Source organism: Pongo abelii, chromosome 7 (assembly GCF_028885655.2).
Source record: "Pongo abelii isolate AG06213 chromosome 7, NHGRI_mPonAbe1-v2.0_pri, whole genome shotgun sequence".
Lineage (NCBI taxonomy): Eukaryota > Metazoa > Chordata > Mammalia > Primates > Hominidae > Pongo > Pongo abelii.
The window spans coordinates 250,622-271,296 of NC_071992.2; the positions used below are offsets into that span (position 1 = coordinate 250,622).

Consider the following 20,675-nt stretch of genomic DNA (forward strand, 5'->3'; position numbering starts at 1 on the left):
GTAGTGATGTTCAGCAGGTGACCTTCTGGGGAGAGAATAGGGTGTGTCCTTGTCCATGGTGGGTTTTCATGGTCAGGATCCCAAGGAAGGGGGTGTTTGGAAAAGGCCAGGAAGCAGCCTTTCTGGTCTGGCTGGGAAGTTCCAGGTAAGAATAGTGGCTCTGCATTCTTTGGAGAGAGATGTGGAGCCAGTGGAGAGATGTGGACCAGTGGAGACAACAACGAAGCTCCAAGGATTGAGCCACACCTCACCAAGAGGAGAGAAAGGAGAAAGCAAGGGACAAGCTTGCGTCTTTGACTGGGTGAGCCGAGACAGAGCAGGAAGGCATGGCTGTACACTGAGCTTCCTTCTGGATCTTCTTTCCATTCATACTACCTGGGAAGAGGCACGGGCTGAGGGATAATAGGAGTCCATGTGGCCCCAGCTTGCCCCACTCAGGGCTGCCCATAGCCAGTGAAGGAAGACACTCTGCTTTTGGCCTGGGATGGTTCCCACAGCCCTGGTAGGCAGAGCACACTTATATGGCAATACCTCTCTGCCTCAGCACAGAAGGATAAGTGTTACCTTAGTGCCATTTTGATCAAGTGGGAAAAATAAAGTACAAAAATGAAATTAATGATTAATCTTTGAGGAATAGGAAAGCACTGATGATAACACAAAGGTGCCCGTTTTCGTCATGTCCACTCAAATCTTACCATCAAAGACCTTGAACTTGTTTCTTCTGTTTCATTAGTGGTTGCATGCTGCCTGGCATCTCTTCACCTTAGTCCCTGAGTGCTCTCTGGAGCAGCAAGCTTGGCATGTGCCTCTGTGAGGATATTGGCTTCTGGACCCTGTGCCCTGCTTCTAGCCTTGAGGAGGGTCAGGTTCCCTTGTAGGAGTTGGCCAGAGGAGTTTTACCTTTCTGGGAATGTTACTTGAAACCAGTAGAAAGAGCACTTTACCAGCTCAGTTAACTGAGCTGCATTTGTGGATGCTGGACTCAGTCAGCCAAACTGGTCTGAGGCTGCTTAACGTAAAGATCTGGTCTCCTGACCCGCTGGCTGATGCTGGATTGCTGCCTCGCACTTATTCATATGAATTTTGAGGTGACTCAAGCAGATGGGTTTAGAACAGAGCAGCTTAGAGCCTTCCGGATCCCTGAGAGTGGAAGTCCAAGCATACCGCCTGAAGTTCTGCCATGTCAGCCTTAGGATACAGGGCCAGCTTTGTCCAGTAAGCTGACAGTTGTCTTTGTCTTCTAGATTATCCCAACAAGAAATACTTTGACACCCCTGGCCTGGCGCGGTGGCCCACACCTGTAATCCCAGCAACTTTGGGAGGCCGAGGCGGGTGGATCACCTGAGGTCAGGAGTTCGAGATCAGCCTGGCCAACGTGGTGAAACCCTGTCTCTACTAAAAATACAAAAATTAGCCAGGTGTGGTGGCAGGTACCTGTAGTCTCAGCTACTCCAGAGGCTGAGGCAGGGGAATTGCTTGAACCCAGGAGGTGGAGGTTGCAGTGAGCCGAGATCGTGCCATTGCACTCCAGCGTGGGCGACAAGAGTGAAACTCCTTTTTTTTTTTTTTTTTTTAAAAGATATTTCTCAAAAAAGAAATACCTCGACACCCCTTAAATCTAAATTCTCATAGTCCCAAAAGTAAGCAGAAATTTAGTATATATTCGTGTTGTAAAGTTCCTAAGAACATCAGAAATTTTTTTTCTTGTGAAACAAATATACTTTGCTGTTGAAGCTGCATTTGAAGATATGGCAGTGCTGATGAATTGGAAGTGCTTTCATGTGCACATCTCTGTGACTCAGTCAGAGCAGGCACACAGGTATGTGTTCACATGCTTCCTCACCCAGTCAGCACTTCCTAGATGCCCCCATGTGCTTGCTAGGCCCATCATGAGGTGGGACACATGGATCAGTAGGCGTAGGCTTTAGCATGGGGCCTCCGAGGGCCCCAGGGAGATGAGCACATGGTGCGTCACAGAACTCAGTGGGGTGTTATAACAGATATGCACACAGGGCTGTTGACATTACATTGGTTCACAAGTGATGTGATGTTTTAGGTGGAGCTTAAAGAATGGGCTGGGCGTAGTGGCTCCCGCCAGTAGTCCCAACACTTTGGGAGGCCGAGGCGGGCGGATCACAAGGTCAAGAGATAGAGACCATGCTGGCTAACACGGTGAAATCCCGTCTCTACTAAAAATACAAAAAATTAGCCAGGCGTGGTGGCGCATGCCTGTGGTCCCAGCTACTTGGGAGGCTGAGGCAGGAGAATTGCTTGAACCCAGGGAGCAGAGGTTGCAGTGAACTGAGATCACACCACTGCACTCCAGCCTGGGTGACAGAGTGAGACTCCATCTCAAAAAAAAAACAAAGAATGAGGGGAGAGTATCCAGGTGGTGGCCTGTTGGTCATTGTTTAACAACTGGCTCTCCAGGGGGCAAGAGGTTTGATTTGTAGCATTTGTCAGTTTCCCACTGTGACTGACTTCAAGCCACCAACAAAAAGTAAACTGGCTGACAAAATTCCCGGAAGTTGCAGAATTGACTCCTGTGAGAAGGTATAGGAACTTCTGCATCCAGGGGCTAATAGAGTGTGGTATGCCAAATGCGTGGACTGCTTGGAGGAAGGTGCAGGGGATTAGGACCAGACTCAGGGCTTTGTGGGCATTGCAGAGCCTTTGCTGCTCTCCGCCAAGGGTCATTGAAGGTCCATGTTTAGAGGTACCCCTTCGGTGCCAGGCAGGGACCAGCCAGGTTGGAGGGAAGTAAACCCTCAGTGCATTCATGAGGAATGACAGTGAAATGGGAAGGATGAACTTGGGGATACTTTAGCAAAAGAGTAGACTGGTGACTTTGAAGTGGGTACTAGGGAAAGAAGAATTGAGGGAGACTTCAGTGACTCACCACATACTGAGGGGATGGGCCTCCCGTGGAGAAGGGCAGAGCAGTTGGGAACGTGGCCCTGGGGCCAGGCAGACTGGGCTCGAGGCTGGACCCCGATCTTGGGCAAGCCAGTCAACTCATCTGTATCTCTTTTTTTTTTTTTCTGTGTAAAATAGAATGATAATAGCAACACAAGTTTCTGTTAGCAGAAGTGCTTCCACAGAGAAATGGGAATCATTGGCAGTCGCATGTAATAGCTGAGACTACCCTAAAGCAAGAGAAGCAGCAGCATCGTTTCTTCCTTCCAGTGCAGTGTAGGTGTGAGAGATTTCATGATGGCAGAGAGCATGTAGCTAATCAATGGAGGAAGTGCAGCAAAAAACGCAGCAGGATTTCTGACATGTTCAGCAAGACTTTTGTGCCTTGTCACATTTCAAGATTTCGTTTGGATGAGAAGTGCTGGCATTTCTGCTACACCCTATTGTTATAGCCATTAACAGGGCTGTAAAACTGGACTCTGCCAGAAGTCCCAAATGCCAAGTTGTCACACCAGACTCTATAACTCTACTAATCCAGGATTTTTTTTCTTCGTACTACCTTCATACCACCACTTCATACTACCTTTAAACTTTGTAATTTTAGCAGCAAAGTATTTGTAAACTCCTGTCTGCTACAGAAATTTTTCTCAGTAGGAATTAGAATGAAGCACCTGGAAGACATAATTCTTGTGAGAGTGTTAGACTTTTAGTTGGGGGTTAATTTACTTGCACGTTATCTTTTTGTTTTGTTTTGTTTTTGTTTTTGAGATAGGGTCTTGCTCTGTTGCCCAGGCTGGAGTGCAGTGGTTCAGTCATAGCTCACTGCAGCCTTTAACTCCTGGGCTCAGGTGATCCTCCCACCTCAGCCTCCTGGATTGCTGGGATTATAGGCGTGAGCCACCCAGCCTGGCCATATTCTCTTTTCTATGTGCTCTCTGCCGTATGCTAGATGATAAAGATGGAAGGATGGGCTAAGACTTGAATCAAACATGATTCGTCAGTAATGAGCAAAGAAGTTTGCTGAGAGCCTGCGGGGACCATGCTGGCTGCTGGGGAAGTGATGTCTCTTGGACTGTGCAGCTCCATAGCCTACAACAGGGCTGACATCTGCCCTATGCATGGGTCCCATCAGCTGTAGGGGCAAAAAACTTGTGTGCAGACGGGGCAGGACAGCACGCTAGTGCAGTCCATGAAAGCTTCATGATTATGTCCAGAATGTTAGAGCACTTCACAAACTGTCAAGCAGTGTTGAGGCCCCACTCGTGTCTGGCAGATGCATAGGGTGCTTGAGGTGAAGGTGGCTTGGAGTGCATCACTGGCGGTCCATGCTCGTGCTGCCCACTGGAATGCATGAGAAGGGCCCTGCAGCAGTTTCCATTCTGAAGTCCTAGGAAGGTGCTTCCATAGCGAGGGCATTATAGGGGAGCAGGAGAAGAAAATGGCGTGTCAAGGCATGGGTGCCCCAGTCACCTCTCCCTACACTCCACTGTCCACATAGGTCAAGTGATTTCGAGAACCAAACTCATGGAATTAGCTCAGTCTAGCCAAAAATAGATGGTCACTATGGTTTGTGTGCAGTAGGATTGTAGAACGGCACGACACATCAGAAGGAAGCTAGCTCTCCTTGTGGCCAAGTACATATATCGACCTATTGGGAACAAAAGAAAAACACATCAGAAGCTCGCAGGTGAGCACACGACAGAAGCGCCACCCCAGATTGGGGTCAGGAGCCGAGGCGGGACCAGGTAGCTCTGTCGCGCCCACACAGCCAGAACGCCGCTGTCAGGAAGACGTGTTTCTAGTGAGAATGAAGGGATTCATTTAGATACAACTGAGACCTGAAAAGTCTGAAACAGTCTGAGCTCAAACCCAAGCCAGGGCTGTCTCAGGTCAACCTCAGAGCACAGTTTAGTTTTTGAACTGATTCAGCCCACTTCTCGGGGCCAAGGACAGCCACCCTTCCTCAGCCTGGCACGTGCACACACATGTATCTTCTGAGGGCAGATGCATTGCATTTACTCTGGCGTGTGTGAGGGAGAAATGGTTTGTAAACTTGAAGTCATAGAAATGTAAAGCTGGAAGGTGGGGGGGATGTTGGATGGAGGGTGAAAGGTTTCTGTAGTGCAGGAGGAGTCCATTGTGGAGGTTGTCTACACAGCATGATGACTGCAGTTAATAATTATACATCCTTTACTTCAGATTTGCTAAGAGTAGATCTTATATATTCTCACCACAAAAATAAAAGGATTGACTTGAGGTGACGGACAACGAGCTGGGCTGTGGCCACTGGTTCATAACGCATACAAGCACAGAACACCACGTGCTGCCAATATAGACAGATTGCATTTATCAGTTACACCTCAATAAAGAAAAAAACTCCACAAAGCTAGAAGGAGCTTTGCAGATGATGTGGTCAACCTTCTCATCACTGGGGTGACCAGTTGTGACCCATCAAGGCCTAAGGGCTGTCCAGGCCACCCAGACAGTGGTGTGGCGCAGGCCCTGCCCCCTGCTGGTGATGGGTGTCATGTTGCCCTCGTGGTGCATTGGATTAATCTGGGCAGCAGCGCCACATCTGCAGACGCTGCCCTTCTCCAGGTGCGTCTCAATGCAGTAGAGGAGTACTGACCTCCTGATGCTGACGGACACCTGGTGCATGGGGAGGTGCAGCAGTAGGGCCTCACCCAGGAACAGCCTGGTTCTGTCCTGCTGTGCAGCCCTCTCTTGCTCTCCTCCTCCAGCCTTCCCCAGGGTGGTGGATGCAGGCCCCTTGACGCCTTGCAACGCATGACTTGGAGAGCTCTTTTTGTGTTACCATGTTTTGAAGCACTCATTCTAGCTCTACTCTTCAGTTACTGTGTGAACAAACATTGGCCATCTTCTCAGTGAGTTGCTGTTGTATTTTCCTTTCAGCAAGTGAACAATGGCCTCACCCTCAGTGACCTTCCTCTGCACATGCTGAACAACATCCTATACCGGTTCTCAGACGGATGGGACATCATCACCTTAGGCCAGGTGACCCCCACGTTGTATATGCTCAGTGAAGACAGACAGCTGTGGAAGAAGCTATGTCAGTACCATTTTGCTGAAAAGCAGGTGAGTGAGATGCAGCAGTCTCCCCTCAGGCTGGGAGTTTATAGACTCTGCCTGGGGGCCATACCCTATAAACTCACCTGGAGAGAAAGAATGGCTGAGTATTTTCCACTTTTAAAGAACCAGGAACAATCAGAATTTATTGAGATTGCTGTGGTTTCTCTCCTATAGAATGTAAGGTTTATTTTTCGTATTGAAACAGAACCATGATTCTAAAAATAACCCAAAACTGAACAGCAAAGCAAGAACTGAGTTCTTTTCTCTCCTGTTGATAACGAGGTGCATAGAGTCCCTGGCTCACTGCCTTTTCTCCTGATTTGATGAATCAGATTCCAGTTCTTTTGACCAAGCTGCACATCCTTGAAAAGTCAGGCGCCCTCTGTGTGCCTCAGTGCTCTCAGCACTCGGTAGATGCCGCTCCTGAGTGTCCACAGCGCCTCCCCGCTTGCTTGCCTGCTGCACTTGGGAGTGCATGTGGGGCAGCACAAGGTGTGTTCTCCTGTCACTCCTTGAGGCCTTTCCAGGGTGGTCTGCTCATTCCTTATCCACAATGAGACCCTGTGGTCCCTGTTCCTGGGCCTCTGCAGAAACTGGGGGTTCTCCTCATCACCCCACAGATGTCCAAGGCACCTGCTCTGCACAGAGCTGGTCGCAGCCGGAGAAGGCAGGTGGCTGGAGGGAGGCATGTTGTGCTCCTCACGGGGTGGGATTTGAACTGTGGTCAGCACCTTGAAGACCTAGGATGGGACTGGGTGCCTTTCATGAGGAGCATAGTCTACTCTTGGAATGCAGGGCAGTCGACAGGGCCTAGAGAGAGAGCCGGACCCTAACATGGGGCGGGTGCTGTGTGTTTGCGTGGTGGATGGTGAGGAAGCACGGCAGAGGCCGAGCTACATGAAGAATCCTTGTCTGTGTCCTGTGAGCTCAGGGGAGCCAGCAAAGCGCATGGAATTGCAGCTTTCAGAAGAGCCTCTGTTCTTGTTTGAGGACTAGGCTGGAGTGGATACAAGAGGATCCATCAGGATCCTGCCTCAGGAAAATAAGAGTTATGGGCAAGGAAGTGCACAAGGGCAACAGGGAAGACATCAGAAGATGACCCCGATGGGATGGGGGCTCCCACAGGAAGGGGTTGGCCTAAACATGGGCCTCATGGAGTGTGTCTGAGAGGTATGTGGAGCTAGGGCCTAGACAGATGCATATGGAGAGGACAGGAGGCAACAGGATCAGCCTGGGCAGGGCCTGAGGGTACCAACCCCAATGCTGAGTGATAGAATGAGGTGCTGCAGAACCTGGGGGGAGCTGGACCCTCAAGGCCATGGACAGAGAGATTAGTAGGACAAAGAAAAGCCTTTGAGATTTAGCCGAGCAGAGGTTATGGGTGCCTTGGGGAAAACTGTCTCAAGTGGACTTGTTCGGGAGAAGCAAAAGAATTCCAGTATTAATTTGAGTAGAACAGTAGATTGGATTTTAAGTCAGCATTGGGCATGGGGGAGGGGGTGGATAGAATTTTGTGGGGAGGATTTAGATCCTAGGAAAAGAGGTAAATGAAGGTCACCTGGATGAGCCCTCTGCCTCCCAGTTTGCCCTGGGACACTCCCTATCACGTGCAGGCCCCGAGCTGTTCCCAAAAGGCGTTAATGAGAGTGCCTGGCAGGTGTTTATACATCTAGACCCTAAACATACTTAAGGATGTCTTTTGGCCATTTCTGTGGTCATTGCCATTCTTGAAAGAGTTGCTTTAAATAAGTTAAATGTCTGTTCTGCACCGATATCCTAGAATAGTTAAGTTGCAATTAGCACCTGTAGGTGCATCTCATTTGTACACGTTTTCTTAACTGAATCATAAAAACACAGCATCAGAAAATAATGATCTGTTCTTCAGGCCTCAGTAACTAACATTAAGGCCCTGAAAAAAAAAAAAAGCATATTAGAAATAGCTTTTATGAGAAAGCATAGATAAGGAAGCATCCTCAAAGTAAAAACTAGATACCTGAGAAAACCGGACTGGTTCAAGATAGTATGGAAGGAAAAGTCAGCTAAATGCTCTTGACTGGAGCATCTGGTGGGATGTTGCATTTGAGTTCAGAAAAATCACAGATGGTTATTCATGAGGAAAACCATGGGAGGGGATTCTCCGGTGAACACTGGTGTCACACAGAGTCAGTAAGAAGTAGGAATGAGACAACAAATGGTTGTTTTTAGTCTCTAGGAACTAATGTTTTAACAGTGCCTGCCTGGAGGACACAGAAATTAATATTAAATATGAACAGGCTGATAACTACTTTTTATTTTGCAAGTAGTCTTCTTTTCAAATTTTATTAGAAACAAGATTTCCTCACTGATTCCACGATAATTTCCAGAGTCCTCAAAAGCCGTGACTGAAGTATGAGTATGTTATACAAGTGATTGTTTTTAGTTTTGAAAAGTAAAACATGCTCATTGCAGCAACAGCCCTAAAGACTAGTACAGTGTTGTACAAACAAGTTAAAGGCTCCCACCCCAACGCAGCCCTGTTACTCCTTTAGCCCATGCATTTTGTTTTTTGTTTCAGGCTTTTATATGCACTCAAACATACACATTAATTTCGCTAGCTCTGCACTGGTCATTTTCAAAACTGTAATTGAAAGTCACTCTGTAATACTGATGTTTTTGGTAACAGCTTTATTAAGATACCCTCCACTTTATGCAGCCATCACTACAGTCGATGTTAGGATATTGGCATCTGTATTAGTCCATTATCCGCTGCCAATAAAAGACATACCCGAGACTGGGTAATTTTTAAAGAAAAAGAGGTTTAATGGACTCACAGTTTGATGTGGCTGGGGAGGCCTCACAATCCTGGTGGAAGGCAAAGGAGGAGCAAAGTCCCATCTTACATGGCAGCAGGCAAGAGAGCATGTGCAGGGGAATTGCCCTTTATAAAACCATCAGATCTTGTGAGACTTATTCACTATCACAAGAACAGCATGGGAAAGACTTGCCCCCATGATTCAGTTACCTCCCACCGGGTCCCTCCCACGGCACATGGGAATTATGGGAACTACAATTCAAGATTTGGCAGGGGACACAGCTGAAACATCAGTATCACCTCAGGAAAAACAAAACAAAACATGCCCTTCAGCTGCCATTCCCAGCCCCAAGCAACCCCTAATCGACTTTCTGTCTCTGTGTTTCCCTGTTCTGGATGTGTAATATAAGAGGAATCTATGGCATTTGTCATCTTGTGACTGGCTTCTTACCCTTTGCATGATGTCCTTACGGCTCCATGTTGTAGAATAAATCAGAGCTTCATTCAAGACTGAATAATATCCCACTCTATGTATATCCACTTTTTGTTTATCCATTCATCAGTTGACTGACATTTAGTTTGTTTGATAAAAGTTTGTGGCTTTTACAAATAATGCTGCCATGAACATGTTCGAGTTTGTGTGTAGATGCATGTTTTCATTTCTCTTGGTTATAAACCTAGGAGTAGAATGGCTGAGTCATATGGTGGATTCTGTTTAACTTTTTGAGGAATTGCCAGACTGTTTTGCAAAGTGGCTGCACCATTTCACATTCCCCCAGCAGTGTGTGAGGTCTCTTGATTCTCCACCCCTCCCCATTGCTTCTCATTATTTCAGTTGTTGATTAAAGCCATTCTGGTGGGCATGAAGTGGGACTCACTCTATTTCCCTGATGGCTGGATTCTAGAGCATCTTTTCATGAGGTTATCGCCCATTTCTGAGACCTTTTTAGATAAATGTCTTTGCACGTCCTTTGCCCATTTTTAAAATTGGGTTGTCTTTTTATTATTGAGTTGTGTTCTTTATCTATTCTAGATATAAGTCCATTATCGCATATGATGTGTGTAGCTTATTTTAATTTAATAATATATTGTGGACATTATTCTGGATTGGAATATTTAAGTCTGTTTAACAGCTGCTTGGTATTCCATTATACAGGCGTAACACAATTTATTTGATTTGTCACTTATTGATTTAACCCAAGTGAGTTTAATTTCAAATAATTTTTTATGTACTACACTGCCTTTGAAAAATAATTTCAGATAGAACTGGAGGCCATTATTCTAAGTAAAATAACTTAGGAATGGAAAACCAAATACCACTTTTTTATAATGTTCTCACTTATAAGTGGGAGCTAAGCCATGGGTACACAAAGGCATTCAGAGCGGTATAATACACATTGGAGACTCAGAAGAGGGAAGGGTAGGAGGAGGGTGAGGGATGAAACACTACATGTTGGGTCAGTGCATACTTCTCCAGTGATGGGAGCACAAAAATCCCACACTTCAGCACTGTACAATTCATCCATGTAACCAAAACCCACTTGTACCCCTAAAGCTATTGAAGTTTAAAAAAAGAAATTAAAAACTAAAATAAAATGAAAAAGTTTTACACCTAATATTATGTTTTGAAAGTCCTCTTACGCTGATTCTGAATGGAATTTTGTTTGTTTAGTTTTGTAGACATTTGATCCTTTCAGAAAAAGGTCATATTGAATGGAAGTTGATGTACTTTGCACTTCAGAAACATTACCCAGCGAAGGAGCAGTACGGAGACACGCTGCATTTCTGTCGGCACTGCAGCATTCTCTTTTGGAAGGTACTGATTTAAATACACTCTTGGAATTTCAGGATTAAATTTTGGTGAAACAAACTAATCACCTACATTTTAAGTATAAGACTAAAAAGTGGAAAATACTGTTTGTTATAAGTAAGTTAAGGAGATATATTTTACCAAATATTGGGGTAGGGGAACAGATGTTCATTCAATGTGTGGCTTAAACCAGAAATGCTAAAAACCAAAATGCTTCTCCTTTTTGCAGAAGTTAGCATGTAGGAGGGCATTGCAGGCGGATTGCAGCCAGTGGTCTTTCCTGGCAGCAGCTCCAGGTTCCCTGCCGACCCCCAGCCTGAGGCTGAAGGCTAGAGCGTAACCCCTCTGCCCATCTGAGGACAAGTGCACCTTCCTGGTTTCCCCAGACTTAGCCCTCGGCCCTTTATGTTCCCACTGTCTCTGCAGGGCCAGGACCAGCTTAGGCTTCATTTCTCAAAGCCACATTGTTAGAAAAAAAGGGTCCATAGAGAAGTCCCAGATTTTAAAATCTGCATTTTTCTCATTCATATGATCAGAACTTAACAAGACTATCGTTACTTATCTGCAAGTCTCATCCCTTCATCCAATTACTTCCTGTTCTCACCATCCAGACTGTGTGTCTAAATAGAATGTTTTTCACAGTCAGAGAGGTAACTGCTTATTTCTTTTTTTTCTTTTTTCTTTTTTGAGATAGGGTCTCGCTCTGTCACCCAGGCTGGAGTGCAGTGGCGTCATCATGGCTCACTGCAGCCTCTACCTCCTGCCTCTTAAGCTGTAGTCCAGCTAGGGACTACAGGCAGATGCTACCACGCCCAGCTAATTCACTTCTTTTTTTTGTTTGTTTTTTTGAAACAGCATCTTGCTCTGTCACCCAGGCAGTTATGGGTGCAGTGGCGCAGTTATGGCTCACTTCAGCCCCGACTTCTGGGCTCAAGTGATTCTCCCACCTCAGCCTCCTGAGTAACTGGGACCACGGGGGCGAGCCACCATGCCCAGCTGATTTTGTTTGTTTGTTTTTGGTAGAGACAGGGTTTCACCGTGTTACCCATGGCTGGTCTCAAAACTCCCAAGCTCACGCAATTTACCTGCCCCAGCTTTCCAAAGTGCTGGGGTTACAGGCGTGAGCCATGGCACCCGGCCATTATCCACTTCTTTCTTAACATGTTAATATTATTTCACCATGGAAACCATGTTTCCATGGTTTGCCTTGCGTTTGAGCATGTTTGATGTTGTGAGATTTCACCATGGGGAAAAAAAAAATGTCGAAACTAGGCGTAAGCTGGTCCTGGAGTGACCCTGCTGAGCTGCTGGCTGCTCTGCGGAGGGAGCCCCCTGACTGTCCCTGGTCTAGATGAGGCCCTGCCTCTTGCAAGAGTGGGCTGTCTCTGCCTCTTGCCTTCTCTAGGTCTAGGGAGATGAGGCTTTTGCCTGATAGACACCATAACCTATTGTGATTACTTCTTTTGCTTTACATTTATCTAAATTTGTTATCAGATAGGTCATAAGGCAAGCTCTAGGTTGTCAGAAAGAGACAACTGCTTTTCATTTTTTCATTTCAAATTACATTTATTCTAAGTGTGGCTTTAAAAATTAATCCATGGTTGAGCAGAGAATGTAAAGATGTGTTTTTCTTGTATTATTTTAATAGTTTTATTTGGTATAACAAAGGTAAACAGCATCATACATGAATATGAGATTTTATTTCTAATTTATTGTTTTATATTTTGGTATGACTTCTCTCTTTCCTGAAATTAAAAAGATGCAAGTTGTGTTATGTGTTTTTGCAGTAGTACAACTGTCTTGTAGAATATTATCCCTCAAGAGCAGGGAACATCTTGATTCCAGTTTATTCTCAATTTGGTGAAGTCAACAAATCAGTTCATCAGTAAGATTACGGCTATACAGGAGAGAGCCCTCATTCTATTCTTTTCTCCCCAGTTATAGGGCACAAAAAGTACAGTATGGGGGTGAGTTGTCTGCAGTAGAAGCCACAGGCAGATGCTTGTGGACAGAAGGAAAGGGGCCAATTGAGTAAGTCCAGGTTCCCAGCCAGCTTTGACATCTGACCCTGGAGGGAACAGGGCCCGCCTTCTGTGTAGTTCCTTCTAGGACTGACACCTGTTCTTCTCTGAAATATCAACACTGAAAACATGTGGCTGTGTCTTCAGTCACAGAGTAAGAGTGGACACAATACTGTAGTTTCTAATTTGAGTTAGTGCTTCTCCTAAGAGTTAGGTTTCTTTTTTTCTCCTGAGCAGATTGTTTTGTACTATAGAACTATTAAAAGCAATGATACTTTTATAGGGAAAATACCATTCATAGAAGGGACAGAAGGCTTTCAGTTTTGTATGTGGTAGTATTTTTCTTAGAACAATATTTATGAATATTGGAGCTCTCCCTGTCTGCTGGGCAACTAACAAAGAAACACCCACTCCTTTGCTTCCACATTGTGGGCAGCACAGATCAAGCCTCCCTTACCTGAAATGCCTGGGACTTGAAGGGCTTCAGGTTTCAGGTTTTTTTCATCTGTTTCATTTACACAGAGCTTGAAGATAATTTCATACAATGTTTTAGTAATTTTATGCATGAAACAAAGTTTGTGTTATGTACTTAACGTGTAGTTTTCCACTGTGGCATCATGTCAGTGCTCAAAAGTTTTGGATTTTGGAGCATCTCAGATTTTTGGATTACAGGTGCTCCATGTATATAAGAATATGCTGCCTTAGTTTCCTGAAACATGTAAGTTCTGATTTTTTTAAATTGAGAGATGATGTAGGCTTCCAAAAGAATTTGCTTCGCCATTCTTGTATTTAGTGAACTTTGTTATCATACTTGATCATGTCATGGAAATTGAGAACAAGTCTCTCCTAGCAAGGACAGCTGCCCATCTCTTAGTTCTGGGAGGTTCATGTCTTGCCCCTGGAGGCTGTGATGTCCACTTCACTGCAGCTACAGTGAGAGGTCCCATCATAGCTTCTCCCACTGAATATCATTCTAGAAGGCAGTCCACGTTCTTAGTTCTGAATCCATGCATGGAAGTATTCAAAAAGAGTCATCCCTCCTAATTGAACCCCTGAAGATGTCAGGTACTTCTTGCCCTGTCTTCCATCTCCTGCACCGTGGGTTTGCCCAATGTGGCTAATCAGAGGTGAGTGGCCTGGTGAGCCAAACCCAGACTGGAGTCAGGCAGACCTGGACTTGCCTCCGGGGTCTCCTGAGCTTGCTGCCCCTCCTAGGGTCTTGGTTTGACGCCATTACCCACCACACAGAGGAGCTGTGAATGTTCAGCAGTCCTGCGCCTGGAAACTGGCACATAGCTGGTACTCAGAAAATGGCACTTAGGGTTAGGGTCACTGCTTGTTTTTTGTTTGTTTGTTTAGCATCCTAGTAGTTTGTGTTGACTGAGAAACTAAAGTAATATCAAAGCTATTAAGAAAATGAGACTGGGTGTTGGTGACTCTAAATTCTGGCCCTGGGACTTGGTCATGAGCCGACACCATGGTGCATCTGTCTCAGGTCTGCATCTGGTATTTATCATTTCCCACAGTACATAAGCTTGGAGCTCTCCAGTCAGCAGTGCTGTGGAGCCGCTTCATCTGCTCCCAAGCTGGTTTCCCACCTGTTCTGGCTCTACTATATTGGAGTTCTTTTTTAACTTTTCTACCTGCCTTAGTCAGCCTTCTGCACAGTCCGTAAGTAACTGGGCTGAGTTAAGCTCTGGAGCCAAAGACTGACTTCAATGGCCCTGCGAGGGTCCACTGAGAGGGGGTGGCATTATCTCCCAGCTGTACAAAACCTCAGTTAAAAACTGTAGACTTGTTGGCTGGGTCAGGGAAGCCAGGATGAGCATTTGGCATTTTTATGTCCTGTTTTTTCTTGGTGTATCAGTTGCCAGAATAGAGGGCTGGACATCTGACGTTCACCCCACAGGCCTGTGTGGACATCAGGAGCAAAGTTGGAGCCAGAATATAAGATGAGGTCTCCATGGTCTGGTGGTCCTGGTCTTGCGGGGGAACTGCTTTGCTAGTAGCAGCCTGAACCAGCGCGGGAGAACAGCACAGGAGGGCAGCTGCTGAGGCTTGGGTCTGTGTTGGAAAGTGGCATCCACTGGCCTGGAGAAACAAGTGTCAGAGGTGGAGGCTGGCTTAAGGGCATGTGTGGAATTGACTTAATGTGGATTACTGAGCACAGAGCAGACCCTTTGGATGTTAAAGGAAGAACAAAGAACTTTCCCCAAAAAAATCTATTATAAAGTTTTAATATAAACTGCACATGGAAACAGCATCTCTTTTTCAGTGAATAATTTTAAAGGTTATTTAGCACTGCAGCCTCATTAGTTGCCAAATTTGAAAGACTTAAAGGTAGAGATACGTTGTCTTAAGACTGTCTTCAAGTAGTTTGGGAATTTGGGTTATCTGATGAGACCTTGTTTGCTTACTTTTAATAACCTTGTAGTATCCAAATTTAGTTACCTGATGTTTTTAGTTATTTTCGTAAATAATATGAATCAAACCTGAATGCCTAGATGCAGTCTGGCTCTTTCTAATCTTAACTTCTCCTTTTTTCCTCCCTTCACTGCATTCCTTCCTGATTCTTTCTTCATGATCTCAAAGGACTACCATCTTGCTTTACTATTCAAGGTACTTCCCCATCTTGCCACACATCCTGTGTTCGGGATGAAAACGTTGCATCGTGCTGCATCTCATGCACGTCATCCTGGCCACTGCCCGGCTCGATTCCAGCTCTCGCTGACTTGAGCTTTCACAGGACCCTGAGCAGGGCTGAGTGGCCACTTTGATCACCTCAGCAAGGACGAGAGTGTTCATGAAATATTTTGCAGAACAACACCTGAGTGCTGAGGGAGGGTGCTAGATGTGCCCATAAACACTTCACCACACAGCACCTGGGTTGGCAGCACTGCCAGGGCATGCCATGGAGAGACCCAGCACTGACCCCAGAGCCTCTGGTCCCATTTACCTACGTTCCTCCTAAGATTCTGCCAGTCTTCATCCACAAAATTAATTTTTCTGTCGTCACTTCTCATATTAAATATAATTCTGGATCCTTAGGTATGTGAGCATGGCCAGCTCCCTTGGAGCAAGCAGGAGCCTTGGGGGCTGAGGCCATGTGTCCCCACTCTCCTGTCCTATGCAGGGAGCCCAAGCTGATTCAGGGATGAATGGCAGGTGGAGGGAACCCTGTGTAACAGAGTGAGCCAGGAACAGGAGGATAGGACAAAGGAATGGCTGGGACCAGAGGACAGAAAGTCCCCAGTGGTTTCTTCTGTGGCCTTGTAGATTCCGGGGCAGTCCAGGGTGGTGTCAGCAGCTGGCTCCTCTGACTCAGTACCAGATTCGGCACTGGAGGGCTGACCTGGGGCCACTGTCTCCTGCCCTACCTGAGCAGGAGTTCCATGGGAAACCTCTATGTAGAATCGGCTGCGGCTGCCCTTGTGTTGATCATTCTCATCCAAGTAATCTCCCATGTACCTCTAAGGTGGGGCCCAGGGTCCACATCAACAAGCAGCTGACGACCCCTCAACCACCATCACTAGAGTGTGGCTGGTGGTGGGGCCCTCTCCTAACCATCTCCCACCTCCCCACAGGACTCAGGACACCCCTGCACGGCGGCCGACCCTGACAGCTGCTTCACGCCTGTGTCTCCACAGCACTTCATCGACCTCTTCAAGTTTTAAGGGCTGCCCCTGCCATCCCTGTTGGAGATTGTGAATCATGCTGTCTGTGCAGGGCTCATAGTGAGTGTTCTGTGAGGTGGGTGGAGGCTCCTGGGAGGCCCCTGCTTCCAGAAAGCCTGGGACGAACTGCCCTTCTGCACAGAGGGGACTGCATGGTTGCATTTTCATCACTGAAAGTCAGAGGCCAAGGAAATCATTTCTACTTCTTTAAAAACTCCTTCTAAGCATATTAAAATGTGAAATTTTGCGTACTATATATATATATAGTTCAAAAATATTTCAGGTGGTCAGCTCCACATTCTTTGTTGACCTGACACTAATGGCCAATAATATGCTTCTTAATTATCAAATTATAGTTTCTCAATTTTATACTAATTGGGGGTGGGTTACAAAACAGTTGATCCTTGTAAATACATTGTACAGAATATTTATTTTTTCTCAAAATGCATTTTAACTACTACATTGGCTGTGCCCAAATGAGTCCTCTTTGAATAGAAAGTGAACCCAGGGCAATGACAGCCATTCTTGTCTTAGGGATTGTGGATCGGGGTATGAATTGTGCACACACAGCCCAACAACGAGCAGTGGTCTCTGTGCTCCTAGGCATCCAGCACAGGTTCTGGCAGGGTACCCCTGCTGGGGGTGGGGGCTGGTCTGTGCATAATCCTGGACTGTGATGGGAACAGCCCAGTGCAGTCTAAACTTTGTGTTGAAACTACTTTAATACAAAGTAATAAATCATGTTTATCTATTGATTTAAACTTCATCAGTTTTGCATCCTGAGAAATGTTTTTAGTGATTTTGATATTTAAATCCTTAAAAGATTGCTTTGTTTTTAAAATAACGCATGTCCATTTTAGAAAATTAGAAAATCAATCCCACCACCCAAAGATTATTGTGCATGCTGAAAAGAATATGAAAAATCCCCTCAGGAGGCATAGGATAGAAATGTATTGTTGTATATTTCCATTTTTGAATAGGGTCAAGGAGCCCAAGTAAATCATTTCTACTTTTTCCTTTAAGCATAATAATAAAAGTATACTTTTATAGCGTTATAAATAGGACTAAAAAAAGATTCTGGATTTTTCAGCCCCACTTCTGTGAACTGACACAATGGCCAAGAATGCATTTATTTGTCAAATTATAGTTTCTCCTGAGGCGATGCAAATACCTGGGGCCTCTGTGAATATATGTTAGTTTTTCATAAAGCCATAAATGTCCTGTATACCACTGTTATTTCACAACCCACCCCTGCCCCGACCCTGCCTTTTTTAGAAACGTAGAACCATATCCTAAATGTTATTTGGAAACTTGGCTTTTATTAGCTCCATAGAATCACCCAGATGGAACAGGCTTTATCATCACAACATATTGGGGTTCCTGAGTGTCTCACTGTTAGCATCAATAACTGTGATAAGCATCGTCACACGTAACAATGTGGCCGTCTCCTTACAGTAAACCACTAGTACAGCCAACATCATGAGTCAAACATATTTTAAGGCTTTTAAATATATTTCTAGATTGTTTATGAAAAAAAATTTTTTTGGAGTTTGTTTTTGAGACAGGGTCTTGCTCTGCCACCCAGGCTGGAGTGCAGTGGTATGATCTCGGCTCACTGCAACCTCTGTCCCCCAGGCTCAAGTGATCCTCCCACCTCAGCCTCCCAAGTAGTCAGGACCACAGGCATATACCACCATGCTCAGCTGTTTTTTTGTATTTTTAGTAGAGATAGGGTTTCACCATGTTGCCCAGGCTGGTCTCAAACTCCTGAGCTCAAGCAATCCACCTGCCTCAGCTTCCCAAAGTGCTGGGATTACAGGCGTGAGCCACCGCGTCCAGCTGAAAAAATAAATTGTTTTAATCTAGGAAAGGGAGTAAGTACATTGAGTTTCCATTATCCCTGAAGCACAGGTATTTCTTTTTCTGTTGGTGCTGTTTTAATAAGTGAAGAATTTGATGTATGAGAAATTGTGAGCTTGAAGATTTCCATATATTTATTATCCATTTGCTTTTCTTGTTTTTGGTAAATTACTTAATGTGATATTTGCCTGTTTTTTTGGGGGGGGATGTTAGTCTTTTTTCATATTAGTTTCTTCTTAAAAGGAAACTATCCTTTTGAAGTTGTGGTTCTTTCCCCTAATTTGTCATATACTGTTATTGTCATTTAATTGTTAGATGTTATAACAGTTCTCAGCTGTGCTATCAAATCACAGATACGTGCATTTAACTTGTATAAATTGAGCAGTACTTGCTTGGAAAACATAACCATATTAATAGTGTAGGATCCCAGCTGTTCTGCTGGGCTGGCATATTTCCACAGGCCATGGACACAGCTAGCCGCATTGCCACTGCATGGGTCACAGCCTCCTGCAGGTGCGTTCGAGGGACAAGTTGTGGGAGCTGGGCAGGTAAGCAGGGATGGCTTACATTGCTGGGGAGAGATTGAAAGGTTAATGGAGGGTATAAAGACAGAATAAAGACAGTTTTAAGGCACTGATCAGTTATTTACAGAAGATCAGACACCACCAAACAGAGACGAGAAGAGAAATCGTAAGTCTCCATATTGGAATGGTGTTTTTGAATACAGTTTCTGTCAGGGGGCCTTCCAAAAGTAGGGATGCCACTCCTGTGAGATTAAGTTACATTCTGATGCCTTCATTGCAATGAAGTAGATAATTCAGGACACCAAGAGCCTAAAGCCAGGCAGTAAGTTTCACTTGCCCGTGGCTCCTGCGAAAGGCAGTGCCAGACACTCTCATGATAGAATCTCCCGTCATTCTCGGACCTGTTCTCAGTCTGCGCTGCTCACTCAGGGCTGGTGTCTGTTGACACCCAGTTACAACTTCCTTTTGCCTATTTTGAGTCAAAAAGTCACATTCCTCACCTAATTTATGAATACACACAAATTGGAAAGCCATGCAGTAGCCTCTCAGGAGCAGACCGAGTTGTAGCTGTCATGGTTTACTGCATGATGTACAGGATCTCTGTATGCACTGCATGTGCGTACTGTACAGGGCTGTACACAGCAAACTGTGTCTACTTTATGGAAAAAATTTAACCATCTGTGAACAATTTTTTGCCTTAAATGCTGCTTTTAGAACCAAACTGTCATATAAGATTTATCAGCTCTGTTAACACCTTTGTAGATTCCTGTAGCTATGTACAAAATCATGTCATCTGTGAATAGACAGTTTCACTTCTTCCTCTCAGTCTAGATGTCCTTTATTCTTTCTTGCCCCGCTTCGCTGGCTAGAATCTCTAGTACAATGTTGAATAGCAGTGTAAGAGTGAACATCCTTGTCTTGTTCCTCATCTTAGGGGAAAGCTTTCAGTCTCACCATTAACTATGATGTTAACCCTGGGTTTTCCATAGATACCCTCTATTAGGTTGGGAAGGTTCCCTTCTATTCCTAGTTTGTTTTTATCATGAAAGGGTGTGGATTTTGTCAAATGCTTTTTCTGCATCTCTTGAGAAGATAATGTGGTTTTTGGCCTTCATAAGATCATGTGCTGTTATTACATTGACTGATTGCCATATCTTGAACCAACCTTGCATTCTTGGGTCAAAGCCCACCAAGTCATGGTTTATGATAGCTTTTATACATAGCTGTTAGATTTGGTGTGCTGGAACAGCTAGCCCTCTGTATCCACAGGGGATTGGTTCCAAGACCCCACCCCCCACCCCACCTGCCACCCACCACCTTGTGATCTCTTGGGTTTTGGTGTCCATCTCATAGGATAAGCTTAGAAAATGTTCCCTCTTCTGTGTTTTGGAAGTGTTTGTGGTGGTTTCTTGTTAATTCTTCTTTAAATGTTTGAGAGAACTCCACATAAGATTTGAAGTCACTGAGAAGCTTCAATTATCCTTTAAGAGGATAAGACCATTTTCTCCAGAGATGCCTTTTAATGGTTTTTCTTTTCATTGCGAAGGCCTAACCTAGTAGATAAATGGACTGTGAAACCTAGTCTGTTCTGCTTATCTTCAGAATTATCAAAAGGGGTGCTGCCCTCTGAAAAAAGTCAGAAGCAAGCCTGCCTTATGAAACTTGACATTTTAATCTCCCTCTCTTCATTATGATGTGTGCACGTGATGGACACCACTCACCTCCCTTTAGTCCCTATCTAGTGCAATATCAAATGCTACCCAAAGGCAAAGCCAAGGGATTAGCAACAGGTAGGAGGAAAAAGAAGGACCTGCATACATGACTAACCAGCACCAGCCACTGGGGCCCTCTATGGCTGACACCAGCATCCACCCTGCACCCATGTCTATCTCAACAGAATTGCTGCTTCTGTCTTCACTCAAGCCCCACTCCTTGTCCCTTTCTGTTGTTTCTGCATAGAGGAGGCAGACCCTCTACTTTGGAAAGCAG

The 20,675-nt window shown here is 45.2% G+C and overlaps 1 protein-coding gene across 8 annotated transcripts in view; it reads left to right on the forward strand.

Annotated features, from left to right (window-relative positions):
• FBXO25 (F-box protein 25) overlaps positions 1-17,361 on the forward strand; it is a 64,394-nt gene extending 47,033 nt beyond the window's left edge. For 4 of the 8 annotated variants that reach the window (XM_054561139.2, XM_054561140.2, XM_054561138.2 and 1 more), the window contains 3 exons: positions 5,830-6,012; positions 10,470-10,613; positions 16,213-17,068. In XM_054561139.2, coding sequence (XP_054417114.2) covers positions 5,830-6,012; positions 10,470-10,613; positions 16,213-16,302 — 417 coding nt within the window. In that variant the 3' untranslated portion in view covers positions 16,303-17,068. Of the gene's footprint in view, positions 1-5,829; positions 6,013-10,469; positions 10,614-15,220; positions 15,248-16,212 lie in introns of all 8 variants that reach the window. The other 4 variants (XM_054561135.2, XM_054561137.2, XM_054561136.2 and 1 more) reach the window with 2 other exon arrangements.
• The last annotated feature ends 3,314 nt before the right edge of the window (positions 17,362-20,675 follow it).